The sequence below is a fragment of the Pipra filicauda genome, unplaced genomic scaffold, assembly GCF_003945595.2.
Source record: "Pipra filicauda isolate LSUMZ 115617 unplaced genomic scaffold, ASM394559v2 scaffold863_size64124_pilon, whole genome shotgun sequence".
In the NCBI taxonomy this organism is placed as follows: Eukaryota; Metazoa; Chordata; class Aves; order Passeriformes; family Pipridae; genus Pipra; species Pipra filicauda.
Genome location: NW_024105046.1, coordinates 33,485 through 56,226, shown reverse-complemented (window position 1 = coordinate 56,226; position 22,742 = coordinate 33,485). Strand labels below are relative to the sequence as shown.

At 59.7% G+C, this 22,742-nt stretch overlaps 1 protein-coding gene across 1 annotated transcript; it reads right to left on the bottom strand.

Annotated features, from left to right (window-relative positions):
- Positions 1 to 1,278: 1,278 nt before the first annotated feature.
- ANKRD52 (ankyrin repeat domain 52) lies at positions 1,279 to 22,160 on the bottom strand. Its single transcript, XM_027745792.2, has 28 exons — positions 22,064 to 22,160; positions 19,610 to 19,693; positions 18,435 to 18,513; positions 17,614 to 17,684; positions 15,802 to 16,002; positions 15,631 to 15,718; positions 14,788 to 14,930; positions 14,414 to 14,626; positions 14,233 to 14,311; positions 13,429 to 13,543; positions 12,791 to 12,873; positions 12,588 to 12,705; positions 12,055 to 12,123; positions 11,427 to 11,567; positions 11,196 to 11,273; positions 10,550 to 10,661; positions 9,998 to 10,069; positions 9,328 to 9,529; positions 9,062 to 9,149; positions 8,818 to 8,935; positions 8,369 to 8,588; positions 7,694 to 7,781; positions 7,242 to 7,325; positions 6,949 to 7,094; positions 6,708 to 6,790; positions 6,111 to 6,193; positions 5,789 to 5,880; positions 1,279 to 5,070 (listed from the first exon to the last, which is right to left on the bottom strand). The coding sequence occupies exons 1-28, from the start codon at positions 22,088 to 22,090 to the stop codon at positions 4,826 to 4,828; spliced, it is 3,222 nt and encodes a 1,073-aa protein (XP_027601593.1). The 5' UTR covers positions 22,091 to 22,160; the 3' UTR covers positions 1,279 to 4,825.
- Between the last annotated feature and the right edge of the window lie 582 nt (positions 22,161 to 22,742).

Below are 22,742 nucleotides of genomic sequence, written 5' to 3'. Positions count from 1 at the left end.
TTGACACGGAGGATATTAAAGACACAGAGTTGCTACAGATGCCTTAAGAGACGCGTCCCCCCATCCCCGACCGCCCCGCGGGGGCTCCGGCTCCTTCCCCTCCAGCCTCGCGCCGCAATTCCAAGGATTTCAGGGCAGCTGCAGAGCCACTGCTCCCCCGGGGAGCTCCCGCCCCGCGGGGACGTTACCCGGAGCTCCCGATGATGCTTCGCTTGAGTCTCGGCTTTTTTTTTGGGGGGGGGCGGGGAGGGGTTTAATCTCCTTTCACTGCCGAGCCCAGAAAATTCCAGCCAGGAGAAGAGGATTGAAGAGCTCCTTGTGTCCTTGGAGAAAAACAAAGAACAGAAAGAAAAGGAGGGAGGGAAAAAAAAAAAAAAAAAAAAAGGCAAAGAAAAAGAAACAAAAGCCCGAACCAAGGAATCTGCGCCGGGATCCTCTGGAAGGGGCTGGTTTTTCCTTTGGTTTCTCACTGAAGGCAAAGGTGAGCGTGGGCTGCACGGATCCGACCCCGGGGGGTGCTGGCAGGGAGCCAGGGGGGCTCCTCAGGCCCCACGGAACGTCGGGATAAAATCAAGGAAAAAAGGTTGTTTCCTGGGACTCTGCGTTCCTTGGTTTGGGTTTTCCTTGTTCCTCCCCCCGCGCCGGGGACCGGGATCTGCACAGACCCCGCCACGCTCCGGGTGCTCCAACACCCAAACAGAAACAAAACCAAAACTGATTCCACGAGTTTGGAGATTTTTTTTTTTCGCTTGGTTTTTAGTGCTCCTTTTTTATTTGCCGGATTCCAGCCCCGGGATGGGGCCGAGGGGGCTGCTCATCTGAGTTTGGGGAGGGGGATCCTCGCTCCGTCCGGGAGAGGGAGGGGAGGGGAGAGGAGAGGAGGAGAGAGGGGATGGGAGAGGGAATGGGAGGAAGAGAGAGAGATTGGAGAGGGAGGGGAAAGGGATGGGAGAAGGGTGGGAAAAGAGCAGGAGAGGAGTGGGGAAGGGACAGGAGAGGGACGGGACAGGGCTGGGAGAGGGGACAGGAGCGGGACAGGGGACACATTTCCCCAAAGAACTAAGTTTCCAAGTGCCTGCAGCTGGGGAACAGCGACAACAAAGACACCCCCCAGGCTCTCCTCCTGCTCAGGGACTGTGGCTCCGTCGGGGACGCCGAGCCCGGTACATTCAGTGTTTGTCAGAGGGTCTATGGCTCAGGGGGCCGGAGCCCCTCGCTCGGGCAATGGCAGTGCAAAAACACCCGGGGACTTGAAATGTACTTGTGCTGTTGGGTTGGTTTTTTTTTTGTTTGTTTTTTTAGGTTTTTTTAGGTTTTTTTTTCTCTCTCTCTCTCAAAACACAACTTCCCTTTGTCCATTCATTCCCTAGAAACGAACTTTTTTTTTTTTTTTTTAAATTCCAACTGAAAAAATAAAGCCAAAGACACTCTCGTATCCCTCGCGCTGCTCTCTATCCCGTGGGATGCTAAAGGGAATCCAGACTCATGCTTTAACAAAAGTGCTTATTACTTGAAGCAAGTGCTTTGGACCAAGGGGGCGGAGAGAAACTTCCTTTTTCCAGAGGTTGGGACAGGGAAGGGGAGGGAGATCCGGTGCCTGCGTGTTCCAAACCAAGAGATTGATCAGACTGAGGTGGGAAAAGCCGAAAAATTCGCTGCTTGGAGGGGCAGAACTGAGCAGGAATGGTCCAACTTTGGCATTAAGGTCCGAGGGAAGAAGGTTTGGGAGCCCACGAGGGGCTGGGAAGGGGGGAGCGGGCAGGGCAGCGGAAGTTTCCCTCCATCCCTCTTTACAATGCACCAGGGAAACCATCACAAATCTCGTTTAGCAAAATAATGCATTATTACCAAACACTTTGATTATTACTTAAATTGTCAAGCTGTGCTGTCAACGATACGATACAGCGTTAAAGGAGAACAAGACTGGGACCCCCAAGGCCACACGGCCCCTGCCCACCCCGTTCCCTCCCCTCTGCTCCCAGACCACGGATGCGCCGCTGGAACCTCGTTTCCCTCCATTCTCATTATTATTATTATTATCATTATTATTATTACTATTTTTAAGAAGACACAGGGGAGGGGAGAGAAAGCTCCTGGCTAAGAGGGAAGGACACAAGGCGTGGCAGAGGATGGAGAAGCCCTTACAGAGATCACACTGATTGTCTCGGCGTCGCTGAGCGGAGGGGACACGGCAGAGCACGGCAACGAGGCCGAAAGAAGGATCAGCTTTCTCCTCTAAGCAAAGGAACTGAAAACCACAACAATACTCCAAAAAACAGGGGGGGGGGGCTGGGGGGGGCGAAGGACAAGCAGCATTTTCCGTGTGCTCTACGGAACGGTGGGAAAAGCCACGTTCAAGTGAAATGGTGCCGGATCCCGTCTCCCGACAGCCACGAGGCCACTCCGAGGCCACGGCACGAGGGGCACGGCCACGGCCCTCCCGGGGCAGGGGTGGATTCCACGGAGAGGGAGCATCACAGCCCCGCTCCCACCGACCCCTGCCCCCGGGAATCGCTGCCCGGCCGGGAGCGCCTCGGCCCCTCCATGTGCCTGGAAAAGCACTTTAGCCCTTGAAGGCAACGGCTCAGGACTTTGGCCCCACTTTCCTGCCCCGTGGGAAGGGGGAGGGAAGCAGCCAGGAGATAAAGTGATGCTTAAATTCCTCCCAGAAAGGGAAAGAGCTGCAAGAGGCGAGTGCGGATTCGCCAGCAATGTAAACAAGTCTCTGTTTCCAGTTCTCCTCCGTAGAATACTGAAAAGGATCTTCCAAAAGGATCTTTTGATTCAAGTTTCGTGAGTTCATTCTGGTTCCAAACTGAGGTATCCGGTGCAGAAAGGTCAACGCTTCCTTTCAAGCTCGAGGGGAGTGAGGAGGGGGACACGCTGGGGATACTGTCCTAAAAGGAGGGGATCCAAAGGGAAGATCCCCCTGGAGCAGGCAGAGCTCTGCCCCTCAGAAGTGCCTGGCCCTGGCTCCAGGATCTCACCAAGGGCAAATTTGCTGAGTGCTTTGCTGAGTGAAGTGCAGGCCGGGGAGCAGGAGCACCAGGAGGGCCCCGGTCCCGCTCCCCCCTCAGGACAAACTCCTCCGGGACACGCCAAGAAAATGTGCTTATCACCCAAAGGCCAAGACTGAAACTTCATATTTGGTTCTAAGGGTTTGGCTTTGGTAAAAAGAAAGAAACAGTGCGAGGGGATCCTGCCCGTGGGGGCCGGGAGTGTCCCCCGGGAGCTCTCCCGGGACGGTCCCGCTCCACAACCTACACCTGACACTCCTCCCTGGCAGGAGCCACCTTCACTTAGAAATCATTAAAAAAAAAGACAAAAACAAGAAGTCATTTTGGTTACAGAAATGCCCTTTTCCCTCTGACACTCTCAGGGCTCGCTCAGTCCCGTCACGGGCTCTGTGGGACACAGGGATGCTCTCATCCCTGCTCCCATCCCGGGGGGGTCACACTGGGACACCCCCAGGGCGGCCCCAGCCTCCTGCTCCCCATGTGGGCCCGGCTGCAGTGGGAGAGGAGCTCGGGGGGGACGGTGGTTCCTGAAATTCCAGCCCGTTCCCGGTCTCTGCATCCCCGTCTTTGGCTTTGAACAGACTCGTGATATGGAGGAAAACATTGTTTTTTGATACTGTTACAGTAATTCAGAAGGAAAAACAACAACAAAAGAAAAAAATCAACGGAAAAAAAACAACAGTGCAACATTCTCGAATGCTTCAAACCTGCAGCATAAACAGGATTTCTAAAATTAAAAAAAAAAAAAAAGGAAAAAAGGAAAACCCAAACCAAAAAACAACGATCCCACCCACATCCACACGTGCCACGAAACCTGCCAGGATGCTGCATCCGAAAAAGCAACACAGACTTACTCAGGGTTGTGAATAAGGACTCAGAAGTGCATTTGTTTCCTTAGTAAAGGCTAAAACATTGATTTTTTTTTTTTATGGTTTTTGTTGTTTTTTAAAGGTAAATGTTCGTTTCTCTATAAATAATTCTCATCTCTTTTTAAAAAAACAACCAGCCAACACTGACTCTCGCATGGAAACAGCCACACAAACCAGGGAAGGGAAACTCAAAGCAGAATCGTTTTAGGATCTGACAATTTGCCAAGGAAAAAATCAAAACCAACAACCAACAGAATCCCTAAAGTGCCTGGTGTGGGGAGGAGGCTCCAGTGGCGCATCCGCGGCCGGGCTCGGGCAGCAGCACCCGTTTTTCCCTAGAAATGAGCTGCCAAAAGGATATTTTAGTGTCCCCAGGTACAGTAGATCTTGGTTCAAGTGTCTGGACTCGAAGGATGAGAGGAGGAAAGAGCGACTCCGAGAGGAGCGGTGACAGCGGCACCTGGCCGGGAGCTGACCCCCACCCCGGCCCGCCATTCCCAAATTCCCACCCCCCGTCCCACCAAGAGTTCAGGCTTCCCCATCCCAGCCGGATGGCAGCCCCGGGGGCATCCCAGCAGGGCGGGAGGCTGGCACAGGGCACCGGGAAACACCGGGAACGGCTCCACCCCACCCCGCAGGCTGGGGGGAACCAGCGGTGGGTGGTGGCACCTGCCTTGTCCCAGCCCAAATCCTGCCTCTTCCGCCTCCTGCCCGGCCACCGAGGGGACAGAGAGGATTGGGAAGGGGCAGGGGACGGGAGGGGCACTGCCAGGAACGGCTTTGGCACCGCACCGGCACCCGGCGAGAGGGGGAAAGCGCCGAACTCTTGGCCCGCCGGGCCACGCTTGGCCTGCCCAGTCTTGTTCTCCTTTAAAGTGCCCTATATTTATAGAATTTCTAAATAAATATAATAAGATATTAGGTCACCCATAGTTTAAGCTACTCCGAGTAACAGCCGTCCAGGCCGATGGCGTTGTGCCGGTCCTTGGTGTAGGGGCAGGAGCTGCCGTTGGGGAGGGCCCCGCACGCCGCCGTCTTGGCCGCGATGCCGCAGTTCTTGAGGAGGTTGAAGCTGAAAGAGCTGATGGCGTCCTTAGGTGGGAAAGGCTTCATGGTGGAGAGGATAAGTGCCAGGCAGTCGGCAACGTCCTTGTTGGGAGCGCATGCCAAGGCTGGGGTATGACCTGGAACGAGGGCGGGGGTGAGGAAAGGGCCCGGGGACGCTGCAGTCGGGGCTGTCTGATGGGGGCCAGGACACAGAATCATGGAATGGTTTGGGGGGGAAGGGACCTCGCACATCATCCACTTCCAAACCCCCTGCCATGGGCAGGGACACCTTGCACTAGACCAGGTTGCTCCACGTCCCATCCAGCCTGGCCTCGGACACTCCCAGGGATGGGGCAGCCACAACTTGATCTCTTTGTCTTTACCAATATCTCAATTATCCAATATTTCAACAGACCCCTCTGGGCACTGTCAATCCCTGTGATTGCAGGAACCACTCCCAGCAGGAGATGAACAAACAGGCTCGGGAGCACCCGGCAGCCCCTGGGATGTTCACCACAGCTCGGAGGGATTCCTGCTCTGCCGGGAGAAAAAGCTTCTGGCCACAACCAGCAGCTTCTGCCAAGGTGGAAGTGAGTCACAGATGGGCTGGGGCCTGGCAGGAGCCAGGGAGCACCAGATGGTGCACAGGGGGGAAAAAACCCACATTTCGAACACCTGTGAGACCTGGAAATGCTTTCACAGGGAGCGGCGCGTGCTCCCGTCCTCCCCAGGCCACGGCTGCCACGCCACGAGCTGCTGAGACGTGTGGAAATCCTGATCCTGGCTGAGCAGCTCCTGGGCATCCCCCACCTCCCAGGGACGCTGGACCCCCCCGGGGCCCCCCAGGACACCCACCTTCTTCATCCACAGCCAGCACGGTGGCCCCGCGGCTGAGCAGGGCCTGCACGACGGAGGCCAGCCCGTTCCGCGCCGCGATGTGGAGCGGCCTGGGGAGGGGGAGAAGTGGGATGAACCCGCCGGCAGAGACACCTGCCTGGGGCACCTCGTGCCAAAGCACAGGGCCCTGGGAGCGGCTCCAAGGGCAGGCACTTTGCTCTGAGCTCACCTGCTCCCAGAGCGGGAGCCGAGCTCCCACCGCCTTTCCCAAGGTATCCCCCCGCTCCCAGCAAAGCCCCTTCGGTGCCGCCCCACGGGCACCAGCTGGGCAAATACTCACATCTGCAGAGCACTGTTACTTGCATTGATAAGGCCAAGGTCTTGGGTTTCCCCCAGGATCAACAAGGCACACTTTTCATGGCCCTGGGAAGGAGACCGGAGGGTTTAGTGCAGGATTCCCTGGGCTATGGAAACGTTCCCTAAACCCAACCCTCTAACACGGGTCCCTGGGGCAGGGCTGGAGGGCACAAGCTGCTGCCCCCTCCTCCTCCTCCTCGGTGTGGACCCGCTGCCCACGAGCCTCCTGCTCCCACCATGGAATCATGGAATGGGTGGGGTTGAAAGGGACCTTAAAGATCAACTTGTTCCACCCCTTGCCATGGGCAGGGACACCTTCCACTAGCCCAGGTTGCTCAGAGCCCCAGCCAACTTGGCCTGGAACACTGCCAGGGATGGAAGTGATCCTGGAAACTCAGAGAGGGGCTCCCCAAGGAAAATACAGATGGGTCTGTGCTACCTGAGCTGCTCAAAACCGACCCAGGTGTGTCAGGGCAGGCCCGGGGCCCTCAGCTCTGCTCTGTGGGGCACGAGTAGGGGGACAACCCTTCTCACGAAGGTGACAAGGTGACAGTGACAGCAATCCCAGCCATCTCCCTACCTTGCTGCAGGCCAGGTGAAGAGCTGTGTTCTTGTTGACATCCAGCACAGTTATATTTGCTTTTGCTTGGTACAGCAGGAACTCTGAAACGAAGGAGAGGTGCTGGTGAGAGGAAGCCACACAGAGCCCAGCAACGCCCCAGTGCGCCTGTGAGGACAGGGACAGCCCTGCTCCCACGGGATCTGCTCGTGGAGGAGCCACAGGGAGCCTCTCAGCCCACCCTGGGGAACCCAGCACGCACCCACTGCTGCCGTGTGCCCGTTCTCAGAAGCCACCATGAGGGGGGTCCTGCCCAGCTTGTCCGCCGTGTCCACCTCGGCCTGGTGCCGCAGCAGCAGCTGTAAACCATGGATGTTGTCTGCAAAGGCAGCAGCGTGAAGGGGTGTCCTGGGAAGACACAACAAGCAGGTCAAGAGGAGGGCACAGCACCCACCTCGGGGTGTTTGGGGACAGCAGAGCCCCTTGGAGCCAGGGGAGATCATGTGGAAGTCACTGAGGGAGGCACAGCAGCACCGGGGAGGAGTGTGAGCTCACCTTCCTTTGGCATCTCTGCTATTAACAATCTTGGCACCTAATGCTTCCACCAGCATTTCAGCAGTGCCATCCTGGTTGTTAATTCTGAGGGGGGATGAGAAGGGAAGTTAGAACAGGATTGAGCAGCACATTCCTGGGGCTCTGACACAAACAGCAGCTGCTCTGGAATTGTTTGGGGTAAAACACCCCTTCACCTTTCTTGGTATTATTCAAGGAAACACAGAAACATGTCAGACAACAGCCCTGCCCCTTCCTCTGCTGCCCCAGGTCCCAAGGACACCCCAGACCCACCCTGTTCTCCCCCTTCCTTTCCCCTCCCCAGCTGCTGCTGCCCAGGACGGAGCCCTTGGCAAGGGGGGCAGGGTTTGGAGCTCCTCCACTTGCACCACAAATCCCCAGTCCCACATCACGGGGCTGGGGAGGCCCTGGGGCAGGTCCCAGGTGTCACTTACACTGCACAGTGCAATGGAGTAAAGGGGTTTCCTTCTAGGTACGCAAACGGGTTGTGTTCAAGTAACAATTCAAGACAATCTTCATGCCCTGAGGAGAGAGGGACAGAAATGTGTCAGCACTCGGCCTGTGGGTCCTTCCTGGACCCTTCTCCTTGCTCTCCAGCCCTTTCCCCAGCTCTGGACGTGCTCCAGCCCCTCAATGTCTCTCCTGCTGAGAGGGGCCCAGAACTGGACACAGCCCTGGAGGGGCCTCAGCAGTGCCAAAGAGCTGCCCAAGGAGCCACAGGCTCAGACAAGGTGCCCAAACACTCCCAGTCCCCAGCACAGGTCCATTTCCTCACTGGCAGCAAAGCTGCTGCACTTCAGGAGGTTTCTAATTCCACACATCTCCTGAAGGAGTCCCAGCCACATCCCTGGCTTCCCTCTGGAACAGGGAAGTCCCTTCCAGTCCCACCTCCCCACAGTCATCCTATAAATCCAGCATCCTGGAGGAACCAGCCTCAGCTCTTCTGGGATGGCTCCTTTCCCATTTTGATCCTTTTTTAAGGGGCTTGGCAGGGAGAGAAAAACTCCCTCCCAGCTTTGTGCCATCCCCTCCAGCAGGAAGTCAGCGCTGAGCCGATGGCTCCCAAAGCAGGGGGAGGCTCTCCCTGGTCCCCCCCAGCCCCTCCTCACCACTGTAAGAAGCCCAGTGCATCGGTGAGTAGCCGCTGTAGTCCACCACGGAGTCCAGGGGGTCAGTGGAGAGGGCTGCCTGCAGCAGGGTCCGCAGGATTTCCAGGTGCCCGCACGCCGAGGCGAAGTGGATCGGGGTCCGGCCCTTGAAATCCCGACACAGGACGAAGGCATCGTGGTCCAGCAGAGCAGCCAGGCAGTCCTCACAGCCTGTCACAGCCTGTGGCCAGGAGAGAGGACCAGAGGGTCACATCCCACCCCTGGAATCATTTAACAACACATGAACATCTTTCTTCCACAGTTTCCTTCTCAAGTGTTGTGTGTCTGGAAGGAATTCGGGCACTTTCCCCGGGGACTCTTGCAAACAAAGAAACCACCGGCCTGGCCTCCGAGCAGCCTCCACACAGGAGGCCAAGCAGCAGCTCCAGGGCCCCCAGGGACACACTCACCCCTCGGTGCAGGGCAGTCCTTCCCCTCTTGTCCGCTGCGTCAGCCGTGGATCCCTTCTCCAGCAGGAGATGGACACAGTCAACGTGGCCGTTCATGATCGCCAGCATCAGCGGGGTTCTGGGGGGGAAAGGCAGCAGGGAGGAGGGTGGGCTTGGAAATCAGCCAGGTCTGAGTATTCCCTCTCTCCCTTGCCTCTCCCACCTGTGCCACACAGACCCCAAAGAAACACCCAGACAGACTCACTGGCCGTGGATGTCCATGACGTCGGTGATGTCCGCCCGCTCCCCGCTGTCTATCAGGAGGTGCAGGGAATCCGTGTTCCCGTTGGCAGCTGGAGACAGGGACGAGGAAAGGAGTCACCCACAAGCACGGGTGGGCCCCCAAAACCAAAGGGAGGGGCTGGTGCCCCTTCCCTCACCCCAAACAGCAGCCGGGTGACGGGGCATCCTCGGCCGCGATGGCACCAACGGGCCCCGGTCACAGTCCCTGCCCCGTGTGCCCTCCCTCACCTGCAGCGTGGAGGGGGGTCCACTTCCTCTTCCTCTCCTTGACCAGCGCGGAGGCGCCGTGGCTGGTGAGCACCTCCACGCACTCGGTGGATCCCCGCTCCGTGGCGAGGTACAGCGCTGTCCGGCCCTTGTGGTCCCGCACGTCCAGGTTCACCAGGGTCTCAGCAAGTGTCTTTAGGGCTTCACAGTGACCATTATAGGCCTGGGACAAGGCAGACCGTGTTGGAGCAGTGTCTGCAGAGGCTGTGCCCGGGAGTGCCCCCCCAGGCACCCAGAGCTGTCTCCCCAGAAGTGTCCCCCAGGGATAATTCCTGCCCCTGAGCCTCTCAGGGCAGGGCTGCTCCTGCCCAGCCACTGGGCCTCCTTTGCATTTGGGTTCTACTCAAAACCCTTGCCCACTCGCACCCCTGCCCACACTCCAAACAGAAGCACCCAGAAAGTCCTGGAAAGATCAGAGTTTAACAGACAATCTAAAGGCCTTTGACCAATGGCCTGTGGAGAAGCTGCTCCCCCCCACCAACACCTTCCCTCCTCCGGCCATCCTGGGCACCTCTCCAGGACACAGCAGGAGCCCAGGCCACCCTGGGCACCTCTCCAGGACACAGCAGGAGCCCAGGCCACCCTGGGCACCTCTCCAGGACACAGCAGGAGCCCCCCCAGCCGTACTCACAGCTAAGTGCAAAGGGCTGACTGGAATGGTGCTTTCCACATCCTCCAGGCAGTTAAAAGACATTTCCAGGAGCTGCAAGAGCAACAAGACAAACTCATAAGTGATCCATAACTGCCCTGGGCTCCTGGAGGCTTTGACACGCACCCTGTCCACCAGCAGCTGCAGAGGGGTCAGAAATCCTGCTCATCTGCTTGAATTTCAGGATGGGCCATTCCCTAACGTGGCTCCGAGTGCTGCAGAGGCAGCAGCAAGTCCCTGCTAGTCCAAGATTTCCTGATTTCCTCTGCCCACGCAGCTCCAAGAAATCCACACACCTGCCTCTGCCAGGTAACACAGCTCCTTCCTCTCGGGCAGCTCCCTCCAGCCCAGGTCCTCCCTCCATGGCATTCCAACAGCTCCCCAGGTCCCCACGGCCAACCCCACCCCTTGGACAAACCCTGCGGTGCCCACAACACGCGTTCCTTGAGCCACACCCGGGCACCACGGGTGTGACGGGTTCTGTGACAGGTTTGCCCCCGTTCCTGGAGCACAGAGGGGCCCCCAGGCACTCACCAGCTCGAGGTTCTGCCTGTTGCCGTAGGCGGCCGCGTAGTGGACGGCGGTGTAGCCCTGCTTGTCCCGCAGGGAGGGGTCGGCACCGTTATCCAGCAGGAACTCCAAACAACTGCAACGAGCAGGAGAGGGGAGAGGAAGGGTGAGGAGTGACTGGAGAGGCAGAGCTCTGTGGGGAACACCCCGAGCAGGTGCTGCACGAATCCCACCCGGACACGGAGCAAACGCAAAGCCCACTGGAAGCAAGGACCAGGTTTGCATTGCTGCTCCAGAGCGAGGGATTCCCAGCAAAATGGGAATGGGCAAACACCAAATCACCGTGTCCCAGAGCAAAATAAGACATGGTAAGAGATGGAAGACAGTCAGGTAATATATCCCATGTATTCATCTTCTTATACTCTCTTCTGAGCATCCACCTCTGGCTGTTGTGGAAAACAGAACATGGGCCTAGACTGAGCTTTGCTCTGACCCAACACAGTTCTTATGCCTTCTCTTCAAACACAGGAACTAGGGGAGCAAATTCCAGGGGAGAAGAGGTAGTGCTTCTTCATGCAGTACATCATTAGCTGCAGAACTACTTGCTGCAAGAAGGTGTGGCTGTTAAAAGTTTAGAAATAATTTAGAAGTTACACAATTCTGGACTCACAAGAACGCCTCCTTCAGCCTGGACTCCTTCAGTGGCTCCTCATCAGTGTCATGGCTGTTTCCTGAATGAGTCTCTGCTCTGCAAGGCCACAGACCCCCATCAGTTTGTTGGTTACCCCCCCGTGCTCCCCTTTTTCACCAAGTGCCAGCGGCAGGAGGCGGCCAGGGGACAGCAGAGTGTCACCACCCGGCCCCACTGCCCCCAGTGCCCCCCCAGCCCCCAAACAGTCACCTCCTGTAGGTGTCCGAGGCAGCAGCGTAGTGTAAGGGGGTGCAGCCTTTGCAGTCGGCCTCGTTGATGCTGCCTCCCGCCGTCACCAGTGTCACCGTACACTGGTAGCTGCCATTGGCAGCTGCGTAGTGCAGTGGAGTCCTGGGAGAGGGGGGAGGGACAAGGGGGATCAGCACAGCTGGGGAGACTCACCCAGCAGCAGGGCAGGACCCGAGGAGTCACCCCCACCCGCTCCAGTGCTGAGCTCTGTCCGGCTCTGGCTCAAGGGTTTGGAGCTGCAGCTCCTTTTGAGGAACCAGAGCTGGGCCCCTGGGGTTAGAGGGGTGATCCAGACACAGCAAAGGTCTGAGGACATCAGAAGGAATCTCTCCATGGAAGAGGCTGTTAAACATTGGAAGGGGCTGCCCAGGGAGGTGGTGGAGTCCCCGCCCCTGGAGGTGTTCAAGGAACATCTGGACGTGGCACTCAGTGCTCTGGGCTGGGGGACAAGGTGGGAGTCAGGCGCAGGTTGGACTCGAGGGTCTTGGAGGGCTTTCCCAACCTCAAGGATTCTGGGATTCTGTGAATGTCCCATCCCAAACCCAGGCTCGCTGTGCTCCAGCTGTTTCAGGACCCACAGGACACTCACCTCCCGAATTTATCTCTCCTCCTCAAGTCAGCACCGCTGCTCAACAGCAAATTAAGACATTCAACATTCCTGCAGGAGGGGGGGAGAGGATTTAGGCACAGATCAGAAAGGAAAACAGCAGGAATGCAAACTCCTCCCAGTGCAGACAAGCCAGCCCGGGTTTGTCACCTCTGGGCAGCGCAGGAGCCGCAGCCGTGGCTGATGCTGCACACACAGAGCTCTTCCTGCTCCAGTAAATAACCCTCTGTGCTCCCTGCCCGCCATGGAGCTCCCAGCCGACCAGGTAATTACAGAGAGACATCAGTGCAGCTGACAGGCTGCATTTATGCTACCAAAAAGCTCCAGGATTCCTGTCTCTGTGTCACCGTCCCCATCACCCGGGCAGGGTGACAGCGCTGCGATGCCGAAGGACAGCTCTGTGAGAGGTTTCCATTTCCATTCCTGCTCTGAACAGGTCTCTGCCCTCCCTCGGAGCTGGGAGCAGCACCCAGGGGTCCAGCTCCCCCTCGTGCCCCAGTCCCCACAGCGCTCACCCTCCGGAAGCAGCAGCGTGGAGACAAGTCCTCCCGAGGTTGTCAGGCGTGTTGATGTCGAAGCCTGCAGACAGCACGTGCTCGTTGCTCAGCGAGGACACGATGCTGTACAACTGACCTGGGGGGCAGGAGGGGCAGGGGGTCAGCGGGGAGCTCGGGGGTCACCCCAGTGCCCCGGCACAGGAGGGTTTGGGGCCACTCACCTGAGGAAAGTAGCTTACGACAACAGTCTGAAAATCCGAAGAGAACAGCTAAGTGCAGAGGGAACATGTCGTGGATCCCACGCCTGCAAGGAGAGGAGAAGGGAGTCAGGGTGGGGCACGGATTCTGTGTGTCCAGAGAAGGGAATGGACCTGGGGAAGGGGCTGGAGAAGGAGAAGGGGCTGGAAAACTGAGGGAGCTGGGGGGGCTCAGCCTGGAGAAAAGGAGGCTCAGGGAGGACCTTCTTGCTCTCCACAACTCCCTGACAGGAGTGGGGAGCCTGGGGGGGGTCGGGCTCTGCTCCCAGAGAACAAGGGACAGGACGAGAGGGAACGGCCTCAGGTTGTGCCAGGGGTGGTTTAGGTTGGATAACAGGGAAAATTTCTTCACTGAAAAGGTGAAGGCACTGGCACAGGCTGCCCAGGGAAGTGGGGGAGTCACCGTCCCCAGCAGCATTCCAAAGGGATATGGATGTGGCACCTGGGGACATGGTTTAGGGGTGAACATGGTCCTGGGTTGACAGCTGGACTCGATGACCTTAGAAAGGTCTTTTCCAACCTTAATGATTCCATGATTCTGTGATTCTATAGCTGCATCCTCCAGCCTGGAGCAGGGGGAGGAAGGAAGGGACCTGCCTTACCTTGCAGTGTCAGCACCATTCGTCATCAAAGTACTAATTAGCAGCTCGTGGCCGTATCTAGCAGCAACGTGGAGGGGGGTATTGCCGTATTTGTCAGCACAGTCGATCTCACTGCCTGGAAGGGAAAAGCCAAGGGCTTTGCCAGCGTTCCAGCCTCGAGCAGCCCGGGCTGTTCTGACCCTCCCATCCCAGGGACACGGCTGACACCTCGAGTCCAGCCAGCATCCTGCAGGAGAACTGCAAACTGCTCTCGAGCCCAGAGCCCACCCGTACCCTGCAAGCCCTGGGCATCAGATCCCCCCTTCCCCTGAGGGGATGGTTTCCACCCCGGAGGGCTCTGCTGAGCCCTGGGGTGTCTGCCAAGCCCGAGCCCTCTCACAGGAATATTGTCTTTCAGGCTGTGGCAGTGGGAATGTTGTTTGGCTGGAGCAGCTCTGACCTGGCTGGAATTTCAGTCCCCTGGTCTGCACTTTGCTGCCTTTGGGCACAACAGTCCCTGCTACCCCCAAGAAGCACAGGGCCACCAGCACCAGCCTCTGGAGAAAAGGAGGCTCAGGGGGGACCTTCTCACTCTCTACAACTCCCTGACAGGAGGGGGGAGCCAGGTAACAAGAGAGAGGACGAGGGAACAGCCTCAAGCTGTGCCAGGGGAGGTTTAGATTGAATGTTAGGAAGTAGATATTATCCCAGGGCACAGAAGGAGTTTAAGTGATGACTGCAGAGGTCTTAAACCCCCCGAGCAGACTCGCCAGGAGGCACAAGAAAAGTCTGGGATAACCCAGGGCTGGAGGAGCAACCACTCACCGTTCTGGATGAGGATCTGCGACCGCGTGAACCGTCCGTGGATCGCAGCCATGTGCAACGGGCTCTTCCCTTCCTTGCTCTGCGAGAGCAGAACCAGCATCACACCGGTGCCACCCCACCAGCCCCCCGAGCTCCCGCCTCGGGCAGTGAGCTCCTGCTCCTGCTCCCAAAGATTCCAGACCTGAAAGTTGACGTCGGCCCCGTTGTTGACGAGGATCTCCAGGCACAGGGCCCCGTTGGTGGAGACGGCAGCGAAGTGCAGGGGGGTGAAGCCCTTCTCGTTGGGCTGATTGACGTTGGCACCGACGTTGACCAGCTCGTTGGCCACGGCGTCCTGGCCCATGTAACAGGCGATGTGAAGTGCAGTGTTACCGAAGGAGTTTGGTTCATCGATCTGCGGGAGCAACCAAGTCCAGAGGATTTGGGCATTCAGGAAGGAAAAAAGGCAGCTGAGAACCACCTCGAGCTCCTGCCACCACCCAGCACCCCCTCCTGCTCCTGTCTCCAGCCTGGCCTGCACCTGAGCAGCACCCTGAGCAGCTGTGGGGGTCTTACCTCGACCCCCAGCCTCAGGAGGTGACGCACGACCTCGATCTGGCCGCTGGCCGCCGCCGTGTGCAGGAGGGTGTAGCCCTTCTTGTCCTTACACATCACGTCAGCTCCCCGGGCCACCAGCAGCTTCAGAACTTCCAAATGCCCTGTCCAGGAGACAGTGGTAAGAGCCAGGGACCCCGGAAAACACAGGTTCTCTGGGGAGCCCCACCATCCCGAAAGGTGAATCCACAGGGAGCAGTGTGGGAGAGGAAACTGGAGTGAAGCCTGTGGGGAAAACCCACTGTGCTGGTTTGGGCTGGGGCAGAGGTAATTTTCTTCCCAGTGTCTGCAATGGGCCTGTGCTTTTGGATTTGTGCTGAACACACAGGGTTGATAACATAGAGATGATTTTGTTATTGCTGAACTCACACAGAGCCAAGGCCTTTCCTGCCCCTTGTATGGCCACGCTGGGAGGGGCTGGGGGCCAGGACAGGTGACCCCAGCTGAGCCAAGGGATATTCCAGACCATATGACATCATGCTCAGCATAGAAAGTGGGGAGAGAAGGAGGAAGTAGGGGGGACACTTGGAGTGCTGGGGTTTGCCTTCCCAAGTCACTGTTACATGCAACGGGGCCCTGCTCTCCTGGAGGTGACTGAACACCTGCTGCCCATGGGTAGCAGGGAATTAATTCTTTGCTTTTCTTCCCTTGTGTGTGCTGCTTTTGCTTTCCCTGTTAAACTGCCTTCATCTCAACCCACCAGCTTTCACCTCTCCAATTCTCCCCCGATCCTGCCGGTGGGGGAGCGGGCGAGCGGCTCTGAGGGGTTTGGGGGCTGCCTCGGGGTGAAACCACGACACCTACCCAGGAAAGCTGCCCAGTGGATGGGCTGCCGGTCCTTCTTGTCACAAGTGCTCGGGCTGGCCCCTTTGTTCAGCAGCAGGTTCACCATCTGCACGGGGAGGAGCGGTGAGAGGGGCCAGGCCCTCCCTGCCCCGGCGCGGGGAGGGGGCGCGGGCCGGGCCCCCCGCCTACCTCGAGGTGGCCGCTGTGCACGGCGTGGTGCAGCGCCGTGCGGCCCGTGCGGTCGGCCACGTTGACGGTGCTGAGCAGGGGCACCAGGGCCTCCACGCACTTGGTGGCCCGGTTGGCCGCGGCCACGTGCAGCGGCGTCTGCCAGTGCTTGTCGCGGGCATTGACGTCCGCAGAGTGCTTCAGGAGGAGGTGAAGTGCCTTCTGCGGGAGCAGAGGAGAGAGGGGGGCTCTAACCCGGCCTAACAGAGCCCTGGAGGCCCCCAGGTCCTCCTCGTCCTTCCAGAGCCACACCAGCCCCAGAGCCAGGGCCGGCTGAGCCGTGACCGCTCCACGCGCTCCGGTGCGGTGGCTTCTCCCCACGCCCCAAAGGAAAGGATCTGTTTGCTCCCATGTCCCCAGGGACGTCCCCGAGACACATGTGGCTGTTTCAGCTCGTTATCACACAGAGGTAGAGGCAGCATGACAGAGGCTCCAGGAACAAGCAGAGAGAAGGGATCTTGCCGGTGGGAAAGGCCCTGGGGGTGCCGGTGACAGCGGCCAGACGTGAGCCCAGCTGTGCCCAGGTCGTCAAGGAGGCCAGTGGTCCCTGGGCTGTGCCAGCCACGGTGTGGGCACGGGCCCAGGGCAGGGACTGTCCCCCTGTGCTGGCACTGCTGAGGCCCCTCCAGGGCTGTGCCCAGTTCTGGGCAAGAGAGACACTGAGGGGCTGGAGCGTGTCCAGAGCTGGGGACGGAGCTGGGGAAGGGGCTGGAGAAAACCATGTGATTGAGGGGGGTGGGTGTTCACCTGTGACTCACCAGGGGTGGGGATGACAAGCATGACCCACTGACCTACATGTGACACCCATTTCCCCCTGTTGCTGTGCAGGCTCTTGGCTGCAGCCCCTCATTTTCGGTTTCACCTCCCCACGGCACCACCTGCAGCGATCCCAACCCACGGATTACTGCCCTGCTCTTTGCTCCCAGGCCTGGAGTGGCACATGGAGCCAAGAAACACCAACCCAGCAACCCTGGAGAGCGGGCTCCAGGCAGGGAAAGCGTTTTGGGAAGGCTCCTCTCAGGAGCTGGGCATGCCAGCGCTGGCAGAGCCCTGTGCCAAGCACCTGGGGAGGAACAGAACGAGGGAGGAGACGCTCCAGCACTTCCCAGGCGGAGAAGCAACGAGAGTGCCCAGATTCCCCAACTCCCAGACAAGCAGCACGAGCTCCATGTTTTAGGGACCCACAGGGACTGTCCACACACATTCCCAGCAAACACCTTCTGGAGGGGTTTCCCCTCATGTTCCATCCCGGGTCTCCTGCTGGTCAGAATTCCATGGCTGGTAACTCGCCCCGCACCTCACTCAGGGCTTTGGATCTCCTGGCTCCAACCAACAGTTCCTCACTCTCCAGCAACTCAAACCAGGGCAAAGTTAAGTGGGATGAAGTTAAACCCACAAAAGATAAACACCGGGAAAACTTTCCAACAGGATCTGTTGGAATCAGCTCCTGAGAGACAGGGTGAGAGCCCCAACATCCCTCAAAGGAATGTAAGGCTGGAACAAACAAAGCCCTGGGGAAGGGGTGAAGGTAGGGAGGAGAATGTGGGGAAAACCCACAGGTTGACTCCTGCAGGATGGAGGGAAGGGAACCAAGGGGGTTTTTGTTCCAGCTCCCATTTGCAGCCTCTGAACTTTGCATTCAGCCCCTTCCTGCTCTAATGAGAGCCCCCATCTCAGCCCAAACCAGGCAGGGTGGGAAGGAGGAGGAGAAGCACAGCCCCCTCCTCCCACGGGGAGCAGACAGAGCCAGAGGCCCCTTCCCAGGGCACCCACCTCGTGCCGAGAGGCCGCAGCGCGGTGTAACGGGGTGAGCCAAACCGTGTCCTTTGCGTTCACATTAGCACCTGGGGGACAACAAAACAGGGTCAGGGAGGGCCCACCACCCCCGAGGCCCCTCTTCTGCCTCTCTTTGCTGCCCAGAACTCCACACACAGGCAGGCAAAAGTCCACACAGGGCAGGCAAGGGCACCCCGAGCTCCGCAGCTGGAGCTGAACGTCCCAGATCCTGGTTAACGAGCCCTGGGCAAAGAATGTGCCCAAGTCTCTCCCTGTTGGGGTCACACAGGATCACGGCAGCCTCGGGGTTCCCTCACTCCACAGTGTCCCGAGGCTCCACACGCTGAGGAGCAGAGAAGGAGACTCAACACTCAGCACACAGGGCCCAAGCACTGACTGTGTTGAAAGAGAAGCGAAGGGCACCTTCTTGGCAAGTGACACAACCCAAAACTGAGCAAAATCCCCTGGATTTTGGCTCTGGGAGCAAGGGGAACTGCTGCTCTGAGCACCCTGCTGTCCAAGCTGTGCATCCTCCTCCTCCAGCACCTCCTTCAATGCCACACCCCCCCCTCCTGGCTCCATTTCCACCTCGGCTATTTCAGTTCAAAGACACTTCTCCGCCTGAACAAACCTCTCAGGATTATGGCAACATTCCCTAATCTTCCCCTGGCTGCAACCTCGCTGGATTAAGCGTGAGCACACGGCTGGAGGGTGACCAAACCCTGTCTTGCTGCACCCCCGAGGCCAGGGGGGATCAGGGGTGTCTCCGAGGCAGTGCCTGTGCCAGCTCCCAGCCTGCTCCGAGCCCCAGCCCTCACCTGACAGGATTAGGAGCTCGAGGATTGCAACATCTCCTATGTAGGCAGCAGCATGGAGCGGTGTTCGGCGTTCTTGGTCCTTGGGGGGAAGAAACAAAAACCATCCGTGAGCTTGGAGGGCAGGGAGAGGGCTGGGAGATCCTCCTCCTCCTCCTCCTCCTCCTCCCCCCCCATCTGCCCCGATGCCTCCCATACACCAACACTGCTGTGAGAGGCTGGAGCGTGTCCAGAGCTGGGAATGGAGCTGGGGAAGGGGCTGGAGCACCAGGACAAGGGGCTGGACAATTGAGGGAGCTGGGGGGGCTCAGCCTGGAGAAAAGGAGGCTCAGGGGGGACCTTCTGGCTCTGCAACCCCCTGACAGGAGGGGGGAGCTGGGGGGGCTCAGCCTGGTCGGGCTCTGCTCCCAGGGAACAAGGGACAGGACAAGAGGGAACGGCCTCCAGCTGTGCCAGGGGAGGGTCAGGCTGGATATCAGGAGGAATTTCTCCATGGAAAGGGTGCTCAGGTATTGGCAGGGGCTGCCCAGGGAGGTTTGGAGTCCCCACCCCTGGAGGTGTCCAAGGAAGGCCTGGAGGTGGCACCCAGAGCTCTGGGCTGGGGGACAAGGTGGGGATTGGGCACAGGGTGGAGTCGATGATCTCAGAGGTCTTTTCCCACCCCAAGGACTCTGGGATTCTGTACGTGCAGCCTCTCAGGAGGCAGAATGGGGGGAAAACTGCTCAAACCCAGCACCCTCCTGCATGCTGGGGGTCACAGCCCTCTGGGGCTCTGTGGGTGCTGGGCTGTAGCTGGTGGTCAGAGCAGAGGAGACCTGGGACAGGCTGTGAGAGCTCCAGCCACTCACTCCACAGAATCATGGAATGGTGTGGGTTGGAAGGGACCTTAAAGCTCCTGTTCCACCCCCTGCCATGGGCAGGGACACCTTCCACTAGACCAGGTTGCTCCAGGCCCTGTCCAACCCGGCCTTGGACACTTCCAGGGATGGGGCAGCCAACACCTGAGAGGGGAACCCTTTCCCAACACCTGGCAATGGAAACCCTTCCCAGGATCTGATCTCGGGATGGGAAGGACCAAGGAGTGCGAGGTGAGGGACAGGAAGGATTTGGGGAGAGTTGGGTGAAGGATGGGAAGGATTTTGGGAGTGCTGGGTGAGGGATGGAGCCCGAGCTCTCACCAGTACATTGATGTTCTCCTTCTGATTCAGCAGCGACCGAACCTCCTCCACATCCCGGTTGAAGATGGCTTGGACCAGAGGAGGCTGCAAAGGAGAAGGGAAACGAGTCTTGATGGTGGCACCACACAGAAGATGTGAGGGAGGAGAACTTGCAGTGTTTCCACGTGCCAGAGGCTCCACACCAGCCTGACCCAGCTCCAGGAGCGAGTCCCATGCCTGGCCCGCCGGCAGCACCCGGCAGCTTCCTCATCCCTGTGGCCCAGCCAGCACCAGGGACCAGTTTTCCAGCCAGCAAAGACACTTTTCTTGGTTGTTCATTGAGAAACAGAGCAAGGAATCATTGGAAAAGCCTCCCTGCTCCCCAAGGAGTCCAAGGAGCAGCACTGACGATGCACAGCTGAGATCTCCACACCCAGCACCCAGCACCTGTTCCCAATCACGGGAACAGGTCCAGCTCCTACCACCCAAAATTTGGGCACAGCCAGAAATCCCTCTGGTAATGGAGCCCCAGCCCAGGTCGGAGCTGCTGGAGCCCCTTTGCTGCTGGGACGGGGCAGTGGGAAGGTGCTGCCCAACCTCCGGGCACCACCCGCGATCCCTGAACCCCATTTCCTCTTTCCAGGCCTAAAAATGCCATTTTCCTGAAGAAAAATGGGAGCAGAGGCTGCTCTTGGGCTGCTCAGCACCCAGCACGTCCCCACTTCAGCCTCGGAGCTGCTGCAGCTTTTGGGATGGAGGGTCCTGGGTGCTGTGACCCCCTGCAGCCCCCCAAAGGCTGGATTTAATGTGGAAACCATTGAGCCCCACTCTTCTCAGCCTCTCCGGCACACACCGAGCTCCATTTGGAAGTGACCCCTTCCCATCCCTGCCTCATCCCAAAATAAGGGCACTTAAACCCCGGGAACACATCCTGGGCCAGGGCAGCGCCTGCGTCATCCCCCTGGAATGCAGCAGCCTCGGCATCACTTGTTAGACAGTAAAAAAAGGGGGTTTTTTTACCAAAAAGAAAAAAAAAAAAAAAAAAAAAAAAAGAAGGCAAGACTGGAAAACCAGCGTCTCCGGCGGCGGCGCTGGGTCTGACACACCCACCCACCACGGGAGAGAGGAATGTTTGGGTTATCCCGAAAAATAAAGTTCTGTTTAAATCAGAAACGGTGGCCTTGGGTCAGCCCCCTCCTCCTTCACCCCCTCATCCCCAGCCCACCCCCCAGGCTTCCAAACAGTGGGAAGAGGGGGGTCCGAGCCCAGGTCACTCCGGGGTCACGGCTCCAGTAATGGGACACGACAGAGTGGCCCAGGGAGCAGCCACCGGCCAGGGAGGGTGACCCTGCACCCCAGATGTGCCCCCAAAACCTGATGGGGATGCCCTGCACCCCAGAATCATCCCTAAAACACAATAAGCCAACCCTGCACCTCAGGGGTGTCCCCAAAATCACTCTCCACCACAGAAGCATTCCTAAAACACGATAGGGACACTCTGCACACCAGAGGTGTCCCCAAAACCCGACAGGGATACCCTGCATGCCAGGGGTGCCCCCAAAACATGATAGTTACACTCTGCACCTCAGAGGCGTCCCCCAAGCCTTATGGGCACACCCTGCACATCAGGAGCATCCCCAAAACCACGCTGGGGACACCCTGCACCCAAGGGTGTCCCAAAAAGCTGCTGGGGACTCCCCACAAGCCAGGGCCATCCCCAAACCTGATGGGGGCATGCTGCACCCTAAGGGTGCCCCTAAAACTCAACAGGGACCCCAGGACCGTCCCCAGAACCATGATGGGGACACTCTGCATCCCCAGGGTGTCCCAACACCCGCCGGGGACTCCCTGCACGCCAGGAGCTTCCCCAGAACCCGACAAGGACACGCTGCACCCCACAGGTGCCCCCAAAACCCCACGGCGACAACCCAGCGCCCCAAGGGGAGACCCCGAACCCGACGGGGACAACCCGCAACCAGAGGCGCCCCCCAAAACTTCTCTAGGGCCACTCCGCACGCAAAGCGCGTCCCCAAAGGCGGCGGGGGACATCCTGCACCCCGGGAGCATCCCCCAAACCCGGCGGGGCGGCGGCGGGAGGCGCAGCGAGGCCGCGGGTCCCTCCCGGGGGTCCCGGGGGGTCCCACGCCCGCGTTTCCCCCATTCCCGAGCCGGGGGGTCCCTCGCGGCTCCGCGGGCCGGGGGGTCCTTCCCGCGGGTCCCGTCCCCGGGGGTCCCGGCCGCGCCGGGCCCGGCGGGCGGAGCGGGACGGGCGGTGACCCCCGGCCGTGCCGGGGCCGGGGGCGGCCCGGGGGAACCGGCGCAGCGGGGCCCGCGGCCTTGGGGCGGCGGCCGGGCCGGGCCCGGTGGCGGAGCCGGACTAGGCCGCGCATCCCCGGGCTGCGGTGGCGGCGCGGCCCGAGCGCGGCGGGAGGGAGGAGGGCAGGCGGGAGGGGAGGGAGGGCGCGGCGGCCGCACCTGGTCCGTGATGCTGAGAACCCCCATGTCGGGGCCGCCCTCAGCGCCCAGCTCCCGGCATCGGGTCCGGCCGCGGCGGCTCCGGCTCGGCGGCTGCGGGGCGGGGGGAGCGGCGGGGCCGGGCCGCGGGGATGGACCGCCCACCGCCGGGGGAAACGGGGGCAGCGGGCGGGCGGGCGGCCCGGGGCCCTGGGCGGGCGGAGGGGCCGGGACGGCGGGCGAGGGTCTGGGGGGTCGCCCCCGTGCCATCTCCCTCGTGCTCTGGGGGGTCTGCCCGGGGGGGGGCCCCGTCCCAGGTGGGGGTCCTGGCGGTGCTGGGGCTCCCCGGGCAGCGGCTCCCCCGGTGCAAACCCAGCCCGCGGCCTCCGCACCGGGTGAGGGTTCCGGGGGTCGCCCGTGGGCCGCCCCCATCCCGCTCTCTGGGGTCTGTCCGGTGGGAACCGTGTCATCGGGTGGCTCCCGGTGGTCCCAGGGAGCCCCTGGGCAGTGGCCTCCTCCAGGACAATGCGGCTGCCCCAGTCCAGGCCCAGCCCTCCGAGCAGGAGGGTGGTGGGAGAGGGTCCCGGGGGTCGCCCCTGTGGCCCCTCTGTCACACTCTGGGGTCTGTCCAGCCGGGCCCCCATCCCTGGGTGGCTGTCGGTGGTCCTGGGGCATCAATCGGCCGCTGGCATTGCCCCTT

Excerpts from the sequence above, each read along its gene's own strand:
- ANKRD52 (XM_027745792.2), bottom strand. The coding sequence starts at position 22,090 with ATGGGGGTTCTCAGCATCACGGACCAG. Across the intron at positions 14,627-14,787 it reads TCCTGAGGCTGGGGGTCGAG|ATCGATGAACCAAACTCCTT; the intron begins GTAAGACCCCCA and ends TTGCTCCCGCAG. Across the intron at positions 5,071-5,788 it reads GCTGGCTGTGGATGAAGAAG|GTCATACCCCAGCCTTGGCA; the intron begins GTGGGTGTCCTG and ends CCCTCGTTCCAG.